The sequence below is a fragment of the Falco punctatus genome, assembly GCF_963210335.1.
Source record: "Falco punctatus genome assembly, chromosome: 8".
NCBI lineage: Eukaryota > Metazoa > Chordata > Aves > Falconiformes > Falconidae > Falco > Falco punctatus.
Window position 1 is genome coordinate 27,792,935 of NC_137588.1, and position 19,300 is coordinate 27,812,234.

Genomic DNA, 19,300 nt, shown 5'->3' on the forward strand with positions numbered 1-19,300 from the left:
GGAATATAATAAAAATACATCCCTCTCCTCTGGAATGAGTCACAGACACAATCTTTAATTACAGGATGTATGCCCACCCACAACTACTCTCCTCACCGCCCCCCCCGCAATAACTGCTGCAATTTCATATCTGACAAAAATAGGCTCCAACGCCTCCAAAGGGAGTAGCTTGCATTTCCCCCTCTGGCCACTTCCAGCAGCTGCCAGACTCTGCAAGGTCCTGGGGCTGTGCTACACTGCATTTGAAAGGGAAGGGATTTACCCAGCAATTCGGTACTCTGGTCACTTAAAAACAACACAGTGGAAGCAACCACATGGAAGTCATGCTCCCATCTGCTCTGCTACCGGCCTCTGGAGAAAACAGGACACAGGATACGCTTCCTGCCCAGGGAGGGGTTGTTGCAGCCTGGGAGAGAAGGCATGACCTTTCCTGTAAAGGAAATGCAAGTCATGAAGAGGAGTAAGGGAAAAAAGTCCAGGCTGCACTTTATCTTAAAAGCAGTCATGCAGTCGTACCTTCTCTTGCTTTCTTCCCCCATATTTAAAGCTGATCTTTACTTATTTAGCAATGACACATTTTAAACAGTTCCATCCATCTCTGCCTCCCCATTGTTGCTCCAGTTAGTCATGAACCTTCTGACACAAGTCAGATGCTGTTGAAATGAAAGGTTTCATTCATTACAAGCAAGGAAAATCAAAGGACGTACTCCAAGTGAAGGGCTTGGCTCATGCTCTGTTTCCAGCTCACAAATGTTTATGTCCCCAGGATGCAGAGATTAAACATCTCACACAGAACACAGGAGGAGGAAGAACAGTCTTTGCCTGAGATTCATAGATTTTAATGGATTCCAGAAGGGGAAATCTTTTACCAAGGAGCAACAGCAAAGTTCATAGAAATGCAAAACCATTTATGTCCCCAGTCACATTTCTGCCTTCCAAAAGCAGGAGGGGTGATTTACTCCTCCTTGGTACAAGGAGTCCCTTATGGATCATTAATCCACAGGGAGAATAAGCTCAGGAGCCATAGATATATTTTCTTAATGTGCAACAACCTTGAATCAGCAAGAAGTATTCTTCTTTGGGAGCATACAGAATCAGTTTATCTTTATTTGCTCCCCACTACCCTCTGCCTTCAATAGTGGTTCCTAGAAAAGCTCTAGTTACCAGTGATAAATCAAATCACTTTGCCTTCATTAAAATCTGTGGTGATAGTAGATAAGGCTGCTGTGAGGTAAATCAAGGCATTTGAAACAGAATAATATTAAAAAAGTGAAGATCTGAAATCAGCAAATTCTAATCCAAAGTCCAATGAAATCAATATGAGTGATCTTGAGTTCCAGGGTACAAGTATCTCACCACCACTGACTTCAGCAATGCAGTGCTAACTTGCAATGAGTAAGGAATTTCCTGAGAAACCGCAGAAATGTGAAGGAGACAGAAATGGACAACTATTAGTTTACATGCCAGGACCTCAGGTGATGAAGATTTCTGTTTGCAGCTACAGCTGATCAGAAAACAAGCACCAAAAGTTAAGGCAGGAAAGGGGTTAGATCTGGTGAATATCTCTCATTATTATGTTCTCATTTCTTTAGGAGTAATAAAAAGAAAAATAGATGCATTTTGTCTCACTTTGGCTCTCTGAAACCACCTGAAAATATTTTGACAATGCTTCAGTTGCTAAGTGAGGAACATTAAAGACTGGTTATATCTATCTATTCACAATATGCAGACATTTACAAAATGCCACTAGTCTGTAGTGGATGTCATTTTATACTATTTTCCTTGGTGAAAAATACGCAGCAGAGAACTACATTTTTCTATTTAAATCTCCAAAGAAGCACTCGCTCCATGCTCAGATTTGCCAGGTTCCACTTAAGTCTGGTAAATCCACATCCTTATTGCTGTAAATGACTTGCAAGAGCAGATGTGTAGCTGAAAGAGAAACCCCAAAGCTGACTGGTGTCCTTGGGCTTTATGCTTTCCTGTGTGTCTTTGTATGCATGCAGCATCCTTTATTTTTGCTCTTTGTCAAACGTTGTGTCACAGAGTTAGGCTTTGACAAGTTGAAAAGTTTGAAGATTAGAACAATCATGTTTACATGTATTACCACCTGCTACTTCATTTCTTCCATGGTGCTTAAATGTTCAGGCATGTGGCTTTGAAACATGCTACCTTTAATGCACTTTAAAACTCTGCTGGATTTCCAGCGTGCTTTGATCTCCACAGTCTACAGACTATCTCAGAGAATGCAAATAAATATGTTTAGAGGGAAAATATTTTCAAGGAGAAAACACTAAAGTCCTTCCAACTTGATATACTTTGCCAGTTGATGTCCTACCTAAGGTTGTTTTTTTGCATTTTATCTTTATGCTTCAGGAGGCCTAAATCTCTTCCCAGAATGAGCAACTTGATGAGGTAACTTGGAAAGATGGATGTGGTCAGTGCTCTTTGCCATCAGCAATGAAGTGGCAAATAATGGGTGACTTTTGTTTAGAAAGGAGACGGAAGGAGAGAGGATTTCTGTCCTGAGGAATCTGCAGACTAAACAAAGCAAAAAGGATAAATTCATGCAATGGAGGAGACCGTATTTTGTTAAGAAGGAATGGGAAGGATATGAGAAGAAAGATGGTGGGAGCTTGCTATTAATAATGAGTAGGAAGGAGACGTTGACTGGAGAGCTAGAAACAGAGGAAGGACTTGGCTAACCCAGGCTATGAGCAATCTAGCTTCTTCCTGGGACCACCATCTTTTCCATCTCTCACTACATGAAGTCACCACACCACCACTGCCTTTGTGGTAATGGCTTGGACTTGAAGTAATCTCAAATTGTCCCTTGTACAAGTAAGTAGAAATGAGATCTGGATTCTTGGGTTAGGGTGTGGAAAGGTAAGCTTGAGAAGGAGGAAGCATAAACTGGGGATACATGGTGAAGCGGGTGGGCAAGTAAGCAGGATGAGAAAAGTGTTTGGAGGGACCAGATCCATCCAGCTCTACAAAAGGTGAAACAGAAGGTGACTTCATTTTTTTTAAGAATAATCAAAGATCCTGACATTAACTGTTGCTCGATCTGTAGGTATGGAGGAGAAGACACCTCTCGGTGGGAGATGGGAAAGTGCCAAAGGCAATCAACAAGTTTCAGAATTTGTCCCTTTCCATTCGGTGGACACAGCCTGCACAAGAGGGACCTACAAAGCACCCTTCTCCTCTCTGACCTGGTGCAGCTCTTCTTGGCTGTGCTGATGTTAACAGAAGCCATTCACTCCACTCTTTCCTCATGACTGGGGCAAGAGTAGGATTGGCAAAAGGAAAAGTGATAGGGTGTGCAGAGCACACTGAGTGGTTTTGAAAAAGAGTGAAAAACCCATGACTTCTCCTTTTCCCAAAGCAAAGCGGAAGCTGGAACGGAAGCATGGCTCCCAACAGCAGTTGTGCTTCCCGCTCTGCTCTGCTCAACAACTTAGGCAGGAGTTTCTGTAGAGATGTAGCCTAACCCTGTGTATATTGCCCTGTTTCCACCAAGGGCTTAATTGCCATTAACAACTGGTAGTATAGGCTTCTTTAAACTAAAAACTCCCAATGGGTTCAGTGAGAGTAAAATTGGATTTCTATGCAACGCAGTCCAAAAATCAAAGTCCACTGATGTAATTACGGAAATTCAAAAGAGACAGACAATAATGAACTCTCTCAATCGTGTGATCCAGGATGTATAAGGTGTGTCCCAGGTTGTAAATAAAAATTCCTATGTGATGACAGGAAAGATCTGGAGGGGGGAGGTGTTTCGTAGCAATCTGTGAAGATGAAAGAACAAAGCCAAACCAACAGAGAAGAGGAAGGGAGATGGATAAGGGGCTGATTCCCAAAGGAAACAAGGCCTCAGCCCAGAGGATGACAGGGGAAGATGTATGTCTTCCTTGTCTATGCTTTTCTTCCTTCCCACTCTCAGGACTGTGGGAGGTCCTTGAAAAAAGGGAGGGAATAGCATTTAACAACTGGGACCTGTGTGTCTTTCCTGTATTGAGATATGAGCACTTACCTGTGGGCTGAGAAAGGGTCAGACAGGAAGGACTAGGAGGTGCAGAGGGTACCTGAACTAGACAACTTGAAAGGTCAGGTGTGAGAGAGAGGTATTGATAGAGTCTGGTCCACTCTCTCAGAGCATCCTTGCATCACAGATACAGCAATAATTTAATAAATTGGTAAATTTATAGCCCTAATACATGCTAAGAAAACCTTGAAAGCAATTTTTAACAATACACCCATATAGATCACAGAAGATAGAAATAAACCAAAAACATTCAGAGTGTCATTTTAAACATACTTTAGAATTTTTGAAAATATATACAGGTTTCCTGGATTCTTGGATGACCGCCTTGTTATGGTAACTCTTCACCTTGCACTAGAAATATTTTTTCCCTCTACATGTAAGTCCTCAGTAACCTGTGGTTAAGTGATTTTCAGGCTCTTTGTTTTAACTAAGGATTATTTGGTTTAGCTGAATTTGGTCATCAAGGGCTCTTGTTAAGTGACTGAAATGTTTGAAACATCCAATTAGCAGATGAGAAGCCTCTTGCTTTTGTCTTAGTAAGAATGCTGTTGCAAAGAAAACAAGCTTATTTTTCTTGTGTACAGAGAAAAAAATTGCCTACACAAAAGGATCAAGTGAACCTGGAGTAACAATTCTGTGAAAGCTACTCCAGTATAAATTCATTTTCCCTTAACTGTTTGAGGTGAAACAATTACATAATAACATTGAATTGATTCTTGAATAAGTATTCTGTTTCAAATGAGGGTAGTTAATTCTTTAAAGAATAAATTTTTTTCAGCATGAACATGCTAAAATGACCCGTTTTTTCTGTAAAACTGTCCTGAAGATGCAAGTACCAAATTCTCCCAGCACAGATGAGCTACTAGAAGAACACAAACCTGACCCAATCTCCTGCCTGCTTGAGGTTTAAACCATTCACTGCCTGAAGAAGAGTGCAGACATGGCCTGTCCTAATCTGGGTTCTCCCTTTTTAAATAGCTTGAGCCACATGGAACATCTGCTTCCTCTTTGCTTCTTATTATCATTGCTCTTCTCTGAATCTTTGCTTATATGGACATGGGTCCTGTAGTAGTCTCCAAGATAGATTCAGGCAAATAATGTAGATGCTTAATTTCAAAACATGGAGTGACTCAGTGTCTATACCGTCATGCGCTGCTATGCTCCAACTGTATATACAGTCAACAGAGAGACATCTGAATCTGGCATCTGCAAGAAATAGTTTGTATAAGGCTGTTTCTCTAATGTTTTACTATATCATAAAAAAAGGATTTTTTGTAATGTTTTCAGCTTCTTATATGTAGCCCAAATCATCTCCTTGCTTTCTTTCTTGTTCTTGAGTTTATGCCTCTGCTAAGCCTTCAAAAATACAGTCATTTTTTTCTGCCACTTTTGAAGGTATCTATCATACAAAAAGGGAAACGTGTTTGTGTGGGTATTGATCTGTGAATAGAGATATGGTCAGGGAAATAAAATTCCCTATACTGAGAAGTCTGACTAGTGAAAAGCCATGTAAGTGGTGAAGAGGGGTGTCCGTGTATAGATATGTATGTCTGTGTATACATATGCATACCTTTATATAGTATATTATATATAGATACACTCTGTGTGTGCATATATGTATGTATATAAAGAATTCAAATCCATTTTCTGGGTTTGATGATACTAAAATAGTCTCTGTTTGCAAATCTAACCACCTACACATGTGTAAAGACTTGATTCTGCATTACTGTGACCTTGTCACATATGCTCTTTATAATGTGGACTGCCTCATAAAACTAGACATTTTAAACATACAGTCTCCAGTAAAATAGGCATTTATCACTCATGATAACATGGAGCTGTCTCAGGGTGTGTTCAAAAACCCCCCTGCAACTTACTGATAAAAAGCTTAACTCCATTTCAGGGCTTATCTGAAGAAGAAAGAGGTAGACCCTCATGAAATAACTGATTTCTTTTTTTTCCCCCTAAGATGAAAAAGAGAGGGAGAAAGAAAAAAATCACTTTAAAACTTCAATGCAGTAGAACTAGTTTAACCCATTGAGATTTTAAGTGAAGTTTTCTGCTTCATCAGGAAGAACCCTGTGGTGAAACATATGTCAGAAGAGAAGATATGAGACACTGGCCTCCTTTGCAGATGAGAAGATTAATTAAGAGGAAAATCACTTAGCCAGATGTCTCATTGGTGAAACTACACGTGCGAGGTACATCTGCAATAAGGGAGCAGCACAGCACAGACAGTGCATTTGATTTCCATGCTAACATTGGGAATCTGGTGTGAATTAGACCATGCTGACTCTTGGAGAAACAGAGTTCAGATCTTATTTCAGCTACAAATTATGAGCTGCATGTCTGTTGTTATAATGTTGCAGTATTGTTACTTGATGCAATTGAGTTGTGGGTTACAAATAAATCATCCAGAGAAGACAGTCCCTTTCTCCATGCGTGTTCATAAATTGTTGACAAACCAAACCTGATTTCTCCAAGTGCCACTTTTCTTCATTCACCAAGTAGTTTTTCAGAATGCCTAGCAGCTGGTGAATTTTTCATCAACTCATTACTGGGGTAACACTGCCAAATTCATTTGACTTAGGAACTTAAGTCTTTCAGAAGTAAGTAAAACAGTCTGTCTGCTGTCCAAATATTTGCCCAGCTAAGGTGTTCATGTATTCTTGTCACTGCAACATCTGGGTGTCCCTCAATTTTTCATGCATTTCCTATCACAACTTCAATGTGAAGTAAAAAAAGAAGAAAAAGTAAACAAATTTTCTACTAGCACCAAATATCATGTGTAAAATTTTTCTGTTCTTTCTGTGGGAAATAAATAGGGCAATTGCTAAATGATTTCAGACCTACCTTTTTTCCTAAGCATGTGTTACAAAATTAGAGAGTGGGAAGCAAAGAGTTGTTGCCCCAGTGGGTCTATTGGAATCGATACTAGCTCCTGCCTCCTGGCTGCTAAAAATGCCTTCCCACAGCCAAAAGCTGCCTCTCCAGAGTGCCCCTGGGAAGCAGTCATTTCTCTCCTACCTGTAATCCAACCTTTAGGTAGTCTACCAGCCTTTTGAAGAAAGGGTGCCTATACAGCACCTAGCACAATCAGATCCCTCTGCTGGCTTGAATTTCTGTATGCTATAGGAATACTAATCCCACCCCAACAATAGAGACAGGCACTCCACAGAGCAGACACACAAACAGACTTTCATTAGAGAATGCAGTCCTGAAAGCCTGTTGTACAAAAGGCTTTGCTGATTGGACTCAGTCATTTGAACAGCGGTGGATACAGGGTATATTCCACCAGAGCCTAGAAAGAAAGGTGCAGCAGTATCAGCAATGAGATGCAGACACTGCATGATTCTGTAATACTAATAGGCTTAAGCACATAACCAGCCATAACCTGAATCTTTAACATCTATTGTGTAAATAATTGGCTTCTCTTTTCTTTTTCTCCATCCCCCTATTTGTGTGTGTGTGTGTGTATGTGTGAAAAGCAGTGTCCAGAAATGCTGAGAGCTGTGTATTTTAAAAAAGCAGACTCCTATCTGGGTGGACATCCCGCCCATTCCCTCCAGCTTAGCGGTTTACCAACATTTCTGCTGTTAATTACTGAAATTTCAGGTGCATTCTGGGTCTTTCAATTCACAGACTTTCACATCAACATCTCAGGCAATTGGGGTGTCAGGGAAAGCCCTGGGGTATAAAGCCAAATTTTCCAATTCATATGCACAGTGGTGAGAGACAAATATAGAAGCAGAGGCAGTCAATTTACATAAATGCTTGTGGGACCTGTTTTGAGACTTCTGTGCTAAAAATGAGAGGTTGTTATAATCTATAGGTTTCCTTGCTTATAAATGCTCACAGGTTTACCAGCGATGACCAAAATTTTCATAATCAATAACCTCCATTTTTGTTTATTAGTTATTGTCACAGACAAGTGCTTCTGTTGATTAAGGGCAATGAAATCAAATCTATTGCCAAGACAGTGAATAACGTGATTAAAAGCCTACAGGGATCATCTGTGGCTTCTCACAGGCCCTGTGTGAAACCCAAGTGGTACTGCTCCACGAACATTTAAAGGAGCAGTCTGCAGCCCCAAAATGTATCTCAAAATGAGTTAAAGATAGGGCAAGGCTGTTGTCATAACCAGATTCACCATTCACTTTGCCTTTATTGGGGGGGGGGGGGGCGCACCTTTGGCAAGCTCTCAACCTCTCTGGAGGGGACATCCCACACATACTTGACTCTTTTTGCCAGAAACCCTAGCTGTCATTGTGGCAGGTGGAGAAGCTGGGCATGATGGAGCTGAGACCTCCTGCTTGTGGGACAGAGGCAGCAGCAGGGTCTGCTCCCCCCAGAGCAGGGCTTGCACTGCTGGGCTACTGCTGAACTACAGCTGGCAATGCAGATGGAAAACGTGCAGTTCTCAAGGCATGCTTTGCTTCACCCTGTTCCTGACCCTCTTCCTCTTTCTGCAGCTGTGGCATGGCCTGAGGTCCAGTCTTGACTCCTGGTTTCCCTTTGGGCCAATTCTTCTGCAAAGCACAGACTGTACTGCTTCGCTACCTGCCCAGAAGAAAAACCTTTTCTGCTGGTAGGTGGTGAGGAAGAGAAGCCTCCACAAACTGCTTTCCTTAACGACTAATGCCTTTGACGGCTGGCATTTGGAGTATACGAGGTTCCAAATAAAACAGTCCCAGCATGCTGAGTACGGATTAAGTCCTGTAAGGTGCAGAGCACCTTCTCCAAAGGGATGAAAACGTTTGACCCCTGAAGATGGTTTTGCATAGATCACTGCCTCCCAGACCGAACTTTGACCAGGTGACATTTATTTGCGTGAGTCCTTCACCTCATTTGAGCTGTCCCATTGCCTCCAAACTGGGTCAGTGCAGTCTAAAAGGAAGAGCACAAAAGCTGCGGTCTCAACAGAGATTGACAAACCTATGGATTTCCTCAGATTTTATAATAAATCAGACATCTACTGCCTGTACATCTGAGCAGAGATTCGTGCAGTCAGGCTAGGTCCCCTTTATATCAGAAGAACTAAAAAAAACCCCAAACTGGATACATATTCACAGCACAGTATTGTATTCAATCCAAGTCAATGAAATCCAAACCAAACTCCATTTTTGGCTTTGGTAACAGATTGCTTTACTTAGGCATTCCATTATACTCCAGCCACACACAAATGTCCATTAACAATTAATGACGTAGTAAATATACACACACTGCCTAACATCAGCAGGTAGAATTACTGGCTCCCTTGCCTCTCTGTTGAGTATACATACAGAGAGTCCACTCAAAGCAGTGGGATATCTGAGCTGGGCATGGGAAGTGCCCAAGGTTAGATGGTGTACCATCCCCATATCGATGCGGAATACATTTGCAAGGTTCACAGAGTTGAATATTTTAAATCTGAAACAGTAGTCTGCTCCCACCTGAATTGCCAGGATCATACTGTATTTATAGAATGACTACAAATTCCTTATCAGCCTTGAGCGAACACAAGGAGATAAGCAAAGAACACGAGCAATTAGGTAACTTAACAGTGTTCAGTTTACATCAGTAGGCAGGTGCTCTGTGGTCTCACCTGCAGGTATTCAGCAAAGAATTAATATGTTCAGTATAGTCAAAGGTTTTTACTGATTCTTTATGCATTTTCACACCCATTTCAAAGATTTTCACTATGGTTATGAAGCAAATTTGTCTTCCCAATTACTCTGCCTCTCTGGCAAACATCTGGTGTCCATGCTATGCAGTGCCTGTCAGTACACTGATCTTTCAATATCTTGTTTCTTGCAAAAATTGCAGGAATTTTACTGAGAAATAGGACCCTTTTCCACAAGACCTACCCCCAAAACCTCTACCTTTATAAAAACAATGCACCAAACTTGCATTATACAGGAATAGAATACTATCAGACTTCCCTCTAATTTAATTTTGGTTTTAATCCATAAATCTGATCCATGTAATTAAAAAAAAAAAAAAAATCAAACAAAGAGAGACTGAAACTAAATAAAGGAACATCCTGTCTGAATCAGTAAGGGAAATTCTGAGGTCAAATAAAGAATAGGTAGTAAATATTTTTCAGTCAGAATACTTCTTCTAGCTAGATTGGAGGCCATTCATTTTCACTGGCAATCATATGATCTTAAAATGGTTCAATCTGAGAATTCCTGCTTAGATTTTGGAAAAAACAAGAGAACCTGATGAATCAGCCTTTTTTCATTACGAACAGACAAAAGGCCCCCTGGGGTACTAACTCCTCATCCAGATTCACCCTAGGGCCTTCTGTGGAGTCCTCGAACAATCTGGGTCTGTCAGAGAAGTAATTTGTAATGTATTCAGGACTTTAGAACTGGTCCTGGACTTGTCACCTGGCCAAGCCCATCACTAAAGATACAAGATTGGGTCTGGACCCTTGCTGATATGGCACAATGAACAAAATGCATCTCAGTGAGTCACAACCACCCACCTGCACAAGCTTGGAGAGCACCAATGGCAGAAAATTACTCAAGGTTTTCCAAACCCAAGCTCTCAGAACCCTGAATGTTTCTTTCCTATCAATAATAGAAACCAAGCCATAATAGGAACAATACAAAACAAGCTATAATATTATAAACTGCTGAATAAAAAGGATCAAAAATAATATAAAGTTAGTATCTAATCTTTCTTGTTGGTTAGAACTTGCAAAAAGGACTGAAGGGTAAATAGAAATTACTGGTCAGGATTGCAGAGGTGCTGCTCACTGTGTCATTTCTGCTGGATCAGCCTGCCTCATTCAAAGCTTGGGAAACATCATCAGTGTCAACATCCACGCAGAAAAAATATTCTTACAGCAGTCTCTGGATCAAATCCTGAACCACAGGCACATCACAGCAGTGTCGTCTGTACTTTTTGCCTTCATTACTGATACCATGGTATGCTAAACAATTCTGCTATTGGCAGATATTTTTTTTTATTTTATAATTTTATATAAAAGAATATTTATTAAGAATAATACAAAGCTACTGTCTTGAATTAAAACAGCAAAGATTATACTAAAGCCATAAAAGAGATATGGAGCTATTGCAGCACTGAATATTCAGAAGTTTCCCATTGATTTTCTCAGCTTATCAAAACAGAATCCTCCCTCTTCCCCTCTGCTTTCTTTTTAATACTGTCCCAAAATGAACGCTACCACGCTGCAGCTGAGCCTCCATGCTCACTTGACTGTTCAGGCCAAACTCTCTTTTAAAATTTACTGAAATATGCAGAGTTACGCCAGCAGAGGATTTGCCCTCCTGTACCCTTTCTTGCTGAGAAACTAATTTGCTTGTCCTTAAACCCACGTTTCTAAATTTCCAGGAGCAGAAATGCATTGTGGCTTTAAATATAGACTGCCAGTTTGTGGCTTGTGTCTCATATTACACACAGACAGCTTGAAACTCTGAAGACAAGTTGGGCAGCACCATTAATATCTCAGAAAAGCGTCAGTATGCTTTTGAAATGCTCTATATTTTCATTCCTGAAGGTGGGGGGAGGGAAAAACATTCAAATGAAACTTTTCTAAGCCAGGGTTTAGGCAGAAACGTTACTAACTTTGCTTGTTCCTATTCAGAAGCCAAAGTTTGCAAAGCCTCTTTCAGTTCTTCACACACCCGCGCGTGCACAAACACAAAGAATAAAAAAGGAAAACAGTTTCATCACAACTTTTTCTCTTTAGGATTAGTTTCAGGCGTTCTTTTTTCTTTCTTTTTTTTTCTCTCTCTCTTTTTTTTTTTTTCCTTTTTACATATGAAACACATTAGACAATCTTTTCTTTAAGCAGCAGACTGAAAAAACCACTCTTATTGTAAGGGGGGGTGGGGTGGGGGGAATAAGAGTACTCACGTGGTTGAGATGTTGTATTGTTTTGGTAACTCATAATTTACGCCTTTGAAAAATGCCTTATTTGTCTTGACAGTCTCTCTTCCCTGCTCAGAACCGACGGCAGGATTGAACAGAACAGCTGGAAGAGCCCAGGAAAATGCTCCTCTTGTTCGGGCTCTCCTTGCCTGGCTCCTGACCCCTTTACAACTGGAAAAGGAAACAGCACATGTGTCATTCTCTTTTGCCTGTGTAGCTCACATGAGCGGGGAGGGGCACCCATTTGCAGATAGCAGTAACTGTATTCAAGTTTTGCAACTTGGATGTGTTCCACCCCTTTGCTTTTACTAGCCAGCAACCAGTGGAAAGAAAATGCTCTTTTCATTCTTCGCCAAATCTAGATGCACCTATTAGATTTGCTTCCCAAAACCCTACTGACCGCTGTTGATATTATTTCAAGTGCAAAACTTGAGCTGGCTACCTTCCCTATCACCAGTGGGTGAGACTGAAAGTAGGGCTTTCAATTTCCATTGCCCAGCAGCATCCTTAACACTCACAGTCTAACCAATTCTGTCCTTTTAATGAGTGAAAATCGAGAATGACATTTACTGGGTTGGAGTAGTTGTGTCAGTATATAGTACGGATTTACCCTGTGCTCAAAAGAAGGAGGAACCTGTGGCTGAGGCACAGGCTGAGGCACAGGTAACTCTAGTCCTGGCACTGACACAGGCTTCTTATGGCACCTTCAGCAAAGCATTTAATCTCTGCCTCAGTTTGCCGTCTATAGAATGAAGATGATACAACAGATGTCCCCCCAGTCTTAGAATTTTTATTTTAATCTCCAGGTAGGCATTGTTTATAAATAGGATATCTTTATTGGTGGGCATGGGTTAGTTTACTTATACTCCACAGCAAATTTTTCATCCTGGACTAGACCTCCAGCTCCCTCATTTATATTGTTGACATTTAAAAATATTTGGCTATCCACATGCTATACTGCAATCAGCTGTATGTAGTTGTTTTAAGTGTGCATACACAGCCTGTCTGCATTTGACGTGGGCTAGGACTTCTAGGTCATACCAAAATACAACTAATTTATAATGCATATGTCTTAGACACTCAGAAGAGTGGACAAAGTTTCCATTTTCCTTGTCTCTGTGAGTCAGGGTGAATTAACCGCCTGCCTGTGACAGCAAAAACACAGTAACCATCGGAATGGAAGTGGAAAAAAACAGAGTCATGAAATTCAGGCTGAGACTCATCCTGTTTTGCAAAAGTGTTGCAGGGTATTTCTGTGAAATCATCTCAGTGACCTCCTACAAAAAATCAATGCTGCAAACTTGGTTCACAGTATTTATTAAACAGCTATATAATCGAAAGAACAGTGACTTATTTACATGCCAACAACAAATAACATCTTGTTTGTGAGCATGGATACAGTAAATGACTTTACTCAGCATTTTCCACACTCTGGGCTCACAGTAGAAAGCCCTGGAACATTTAATGATATACAAAGCAAGGCACAAAATACAGAGAGAAAAATAATAGAAAAAACTGACGTTGCTCCACTGCCTTCAACTCTATAACACAGCATTGATTCACACCAGATAGATCCTCTATGAAAATACTGATGGGCATGTTATTTATTACCTCTTTTTCTATATTTGAAGCACAATGTGCACAGGTAAAATTGGAACTTTCTGTCCTAAGGCATGAGAATTGTTGTCATGCAAAGTTATTACATTTAAACCTTTCATCATCCTGATCCCTGAGAAATTTCACAACTGCTGTTGAGAAAGGACTTCTCAGCCACTGCAGCTGAACTGAAGTATTGATGCCTTCATTATGTTAGTGCCAGCGGCTTGGACCTTTCCCAGGAGTCTTGTGGCAGGCTACTCAAGATGGCATACACACACTCAAGTGGGCTGCCTAAACTCTACCCAGGTAGCTCCTAGTGCATAGCCCTTTTGCATCTGTGCAACACTTCCTGCATCTGTTTTCTTTGTTCTTATTAAGGCTACCCTCCTACCACCAAAAACACCGGAGGAGTTATACCCAAGTTTACATAGAAGGATTCTGGCAGAATCAAGCCCACATAGGAAAGTTCCCTTTGGCACCTTGATATTTTCACTTTTCTTAGGACTTCTTTCTTTGCTTATTGAATAGGCTGGGATTTCCAGGAAATCAGAAAGCCATTTCCCAAGGCTGTTGCGTGCCTTCAAGCAGGCCCTCAAGGACATACTCCCTGACCTTTCCCACTCACCATTAATGGGAAATATGTGAGGTTGAAAAGAGAAACGAGCACAACCAGCTCTACACAGCCCAGCATGCTCCTGGAGGAGCCTGAGACCGGGTTGTGAAACAAAGAGCAGCCCAGTGCTCTCTGCCTGCTCTGACCCTCAGCCGACTACCCCTGAGGGCCAGGAGGCACCAAGGGAACCCAGAGCAAAAGAGGGGAGTGGAGTCATGGTGGGGGAAATATGTGGTTAATTGTTGATTTCCAGCTTGTCTGAACTCTTTCCTAAACTTCAAATATAGCGGTTGCTTCTGGCAACACCCCCCCCCCCCCCTCGCAAAACAAAAAAAAGTGAAAGGGTGGCTGAAAGCATTTTTTATCTAAGGGCTGTGGCATTCATACAGGATACACCTGATCTGTGGGATAACACAGGTACACTGGGAAGTGTGTGTGTCAGCCGTATGGCTTTCATCGGCCAATTACTTGATCTTCTGGGGCCACCATGTTCCCATTAATGTGCAGTAGAAGTATAGGGTTTTTGCCCTCGTGAACACTTTTGTATCTCCAACCTTTGAAACCTCAGAGTGTTTTTCTGAGGAAGGAAACCAAAATTCCCTTGTTGTCTCAGTAGTGCTTTCAGATGTGGCAGTCCTTTCAGGTTCAAGAGTGTTAGCTCAGAAGTGAGACCTCTTTTGCCTCTGATACCGCAACTTATCCTACTCCTGCTGAACACAACTCGGTAATGGATTCATAGTCAGGCCCACACAGTTGTTCTCTTTGATACTATCTCGCTCCAAGATAAATGATATTTCATAGTCACTCAGGCTCGGCACACTGATGCCATGTGCTGCAGCTGTTTTTCTCAACAGGAAGGGAGGGTTTAGGCTGCTCTTGAAGGAAAATAAATAAATAAACCAAAGGAAAAAGTCTCTCTTCAGGAAGTTATGCTTGACAACAGCAGGTCATCAGACTAGAAACTAGATTTTCATGACAAAACATAATGCAAAATCTTTAATCTCGGCCTGTAAAAACTGTAGCAAGATTGAAAGAGGCTGAGTGGAAAACTCTTTAGTAATATCCCTCTTTGTCCACCCTGTGCAGCCCCCCAGCATCAGAGAGAGTGTTCGGATCCACCATCTGGACTTTTGAGGAGGGGATGTAACAGCAGCAGAAGCTAGGCTGAATCCTGAACGAGGGATACTTCATACGAGAGATGCTCAAGGAAAACGTTTGGTTCTGGACTCCCTGTGAAATATGATTTTCTACTGATTACCTTTATCTCTGGAAGGAGTAATAGTCTGTTTATTTGTTACCAAGTACAGTAGGGTCTCCACCCTGACTTCAGTCCTCCTGTTCCCCATTTATTTTTGTGCTAAGAGGGTGGGGATTACTGGCCATAGACTACCCATCCCTTGTGTGGGTGAAAGCAGGTCTAGTGTAATGTCATGGAGGATGAAACCTTTGTGACCATGCAAAAGGGATCAAAGTAGACTTACTACCCAGGTTGGAATATGAAGCTAGTATAACTCACATTTTTATGATGCCTATGCTGCCAGGGACTGTAAGCACAACGAGCTTGTGAAATCCTTGGGGCACAGAGTAAGAATTTTCTGTCTGCAATCATAACAGTAATAGTTACTGAACAAGTTCTTCAACCCTCATATAAGACCAAAAGAGAAGGATTTACTCTGAAGATAAGAGATCAACTCTCCTTCCTACTTTGTATCTCAAACATATGTCTTTATTTTTACCACGCCTCTGACTTCTGCTTGAATCTTTGGGATATATTCATATCCTTGAACACAGTGTGCCCCCAGCTTATCTCACAACTATTTGCAGTTAAAGGATGTAGCGTGCCTGTTTGTGTTTATGGTGTCCCCACTTAGATTGTTAGTTTATTTGGGGCATGTTCTTTTCCATTTGTGTTTGTAAAGTATCTGTGTTCTCAGGGAAACTTCCAGTGTCACTAGAATGAAAATACTTCTCAAAACATGCTATTACTCTGTGAAACAGAAATATAAGGAGACTCTACATCTTCTTTACAGCCCTGTGCTTGGTTTTCCATGAGCTGTAGTTTGTTTAATGACACCATGGGGGGAAAATGGGTAAGGTCAAGAGCTCAGTGGACAGAGTGTTGCAGATTCTTTGTGACTGTCTATAATGTTTTCATGTCCAAAGATCAAACAGAATGCCTTAGACCCCCTGATTCTTTCCTCCTCTCCAGTCTAATACCAGCACCGCTGAAAAGCACATTATCTGCTTGTACTCTAGACCAGTCAACAGGATGTTGACATGCTGTTTGATGCTGCATGTTTGGGACAGTGGTAACAAACCGGGTAGATGTGGAGGGAGTGAATCATACTATTGGCTTGCTGAGTTCAAGAAATCTGAGAGCAGGCTTTGGTACATGGATTTCTCATAACAAAGGAACAAAAAGATAAATAAAAAAAGTTAAGCATAGGGAACTTTAAAACAAAAGGGAAGACTTGCTCACAGAAAACAGAATTAAACACTGGAAGTCATCTTTCCTAGGAGATCTGGTATAGTTAAACCTTCAGTTTGACTTAAAACCATCATTCTTGTTTACATAGTTGGAACTGTATTATCTGTAGCATAATTTCAGTAACTTGTGGGTTTTTTTGTCCCTGCATAACTCCAAAATGGCCAGGAAATTGAAAGGTAAGAGTCCTGGTGCCTTTGCAGCCTTGCATGCTTTGTCACCCCAGTGTTAAATTACGTTTTCACTGCTAGTTAAGTGCATCTCAAAATGCTCTCAAAGATTGCCTATCCATCACTTGGACTGTCCTTGTGTAACATCAACTATGGGCTTGTCTCCACCTAAGCTCTCTGAAAGGTTGGATCCTAAGCGCTCTTTTACGTTAGTAAAGACTACAGCATCTTTTCTACCCATTCTAATCTGAATGGATCAGGCATGGGTGGGACACATCAAGAGTTGAGATCCTTCTAACTCATAGTGTGAAAGCTTTGACCAAAACAATAGTTGTGGCATGTCCAACAAAGGTGTTGGGTAAGTGTGTGCATTTTAAATCCATTCCTGAGTCTGCTCCCCATGTTTGAGCAGCATGGAGCCAAACAGACACAGTCAGATTGGTAGATGCTTACCTGAACAGTAACAGACCTACTTGCTCTCATTTTTAGCTTGCATGTACTATCCTCTCTGGAGAAAAAGGCATCAGATTAAGACTGTTTTCTTCTATAAGTGCAAGGGCAAAGAGCTCTTGCTTCTCTTCTGTACCTCTGGTCAATGCACAACTGGCAGAATTACAAGCTAAATTTACTCAAAGGTACTTATCCTACCACATTAATGCTGTCCTGTTAATTTTTACAAGTACACTTCTAGAATAACTGTGCTAGATATCTTCCTTATCATATTGATGTAGCAACAGCCTTCACTTTGATTATTAGACTGCTTTTCATAGCCTTGAATCAATTATAAAATCAGAGATATTTCAGTGCAGTTTAGTGTTTCAACCCACGATCTGAGCACAAAGCTGGCACGTGATAAAGGCATAGTAGTTACATTGAATGAAACTAGGACACCATGAGGACATGTGTGATGACCCTGAGATCCTGTTGCTTAGCTCTGCTCTTGTCACTGCTTTAAAAATAACTCCACAAAATTCCTAACCCAAGGGAGCTTTGAACTTCATTTTTCTCATGGGTCATGTGATTTTAGTTTTTTGTATCTTACAAGAACCTTAAACTGGCATTGTTCCTTCTTTAATTTTGCAACTTGTCTAAGCAATCATGAAGATGTTTGTGTTTACTGACTTGGTCAAGTTGCTTCCTTTCTTAAGTGATTAATTAAATAACTGGAAGACTTATCAATCCTAATGGAGTTCATTAGAATTGCAGGAATAACTCAGCACTGCACCTGGAAGAAAGGGTTTACAAGCAGTTAGGACAGATCTGGGTCCTCCTAAACTCCCTCTGGGTGTGTTCTCCTCTGATCCCTGGTGGTAGTGTTTGCAAATCCTTAGGCTTTTGGAGACCATTCCCAAGGCGGCCAGTGGTTACCATATACTGCATGCAGGGCATCCCTTAGGACCATGAAGTTGACATTTGGGAGCTCCCAAAACAATGAATACTTTTATGCTGGTAGTGTTGGGTTTAGTTTGTTGTTGTTTGGGGTTTTTTTTGTTTTTGTTTTAGTTAGTGATTTTTTTTTCTTTTTGTTTTGTATTAAACCTTACTCTAAACAATTTCTAAATCAATAAGCATAGGATCTGGGGAGACCTGGCTAATATCCTGGTGTAAATTTACAGTAGAAATATTTTTTCCTTATCTGCTCACTGGTGTACTGTAAGGAAAAAACCCATGTTTTTTTACTCCTGCCATATGAACACATGTGTCTTCCAAGTGCAGTAGTGTGACTGGATTTACTAATATCCTGCAGACAGTTCCTCCCATTGCTTTCAAAAGACTATGCACTGGAATTAAGCAGATGAGAAAAAGACTGTAAAACCAGAGCTCCAGGGAGGACTCTCAAAGCCAAAATCAAGTATTAGACATGTGATTTCCCACTGTCTTTTAGTGAGACACAAGTGGGTGCCTTGTTTTTCCTTTTAATTTTAAAAAAATTTCACCTACCCCTGTTTAATGAGTAGTTGGTCGTTCTCTCAAATAGTAAAATATTTATCTCACAGTAGCGAGGTTCCTAAGCCACTGATAATAAATTTGTTTTACAAGAGTTGTACAGGAAGTGGGAGAGAAAGAGTTCCCCAAATGCAACTAAATGCACTGGATGTGGCTACCCTTGAGGTCCGCTCCCCAGGGAGTCCAGCTAAAATAGAATACTGTCTTCAAAATGGCTGATCTGCTGTTCCTTTTATTTGTGCTAAGTAAGTTTTTATACAAAAATGGATATAGCTGTCTGCTGTGATGGGAGTAAAAATTTTAAATGGTCTATTCTAATAATAAATTGCATGCTGATCATTTTTTTTTACAGCAGCAAAGGCAATTCAGCTGTATCTGATTGGCACTACTTCAAGATTTTTTACATTCAGCAGGAGAATATACAGCTGCAAGAACCAAAACAAAGCAAAAACCCCTCAAACTGCACATGCTGGAATGGCAATAAGCCCAACTGCAACAGCTAGCCAGACCCACTCACAACTAATCAGGCACTGGGGCACACAATGAATGCTTTTGCTGAC

At 40.9% G+C, this 19,300-nt stretch overlaps 1 protein-coding gene across 1 annotated transcript in view; it reads right to left on the bottom strand.

Annotated features, from left to right (window-relative positions):
• Positions 1–14,430, bottom strand: part of GYPC (glycophorin C (Gerbich blood group)) — a 36,701-nt gene extending 22,271 nt beyond the window's left edge. Inside the window, exon 1 of the mRNA XM_080398714.1 lies at positions 11,912–14,430. Within this exon, the coding sequence (XP_080254840.1) occupies positions 11,912–11,945 (34 nt within the window). The 5' untranslated portion in view covers positions 11,946–14,430. The remainder of the gene's footprint in view (positions 1–11,911) is intronic.
• Positions 14,431–19,300: the final 4,870 nt, after the last annotated feature.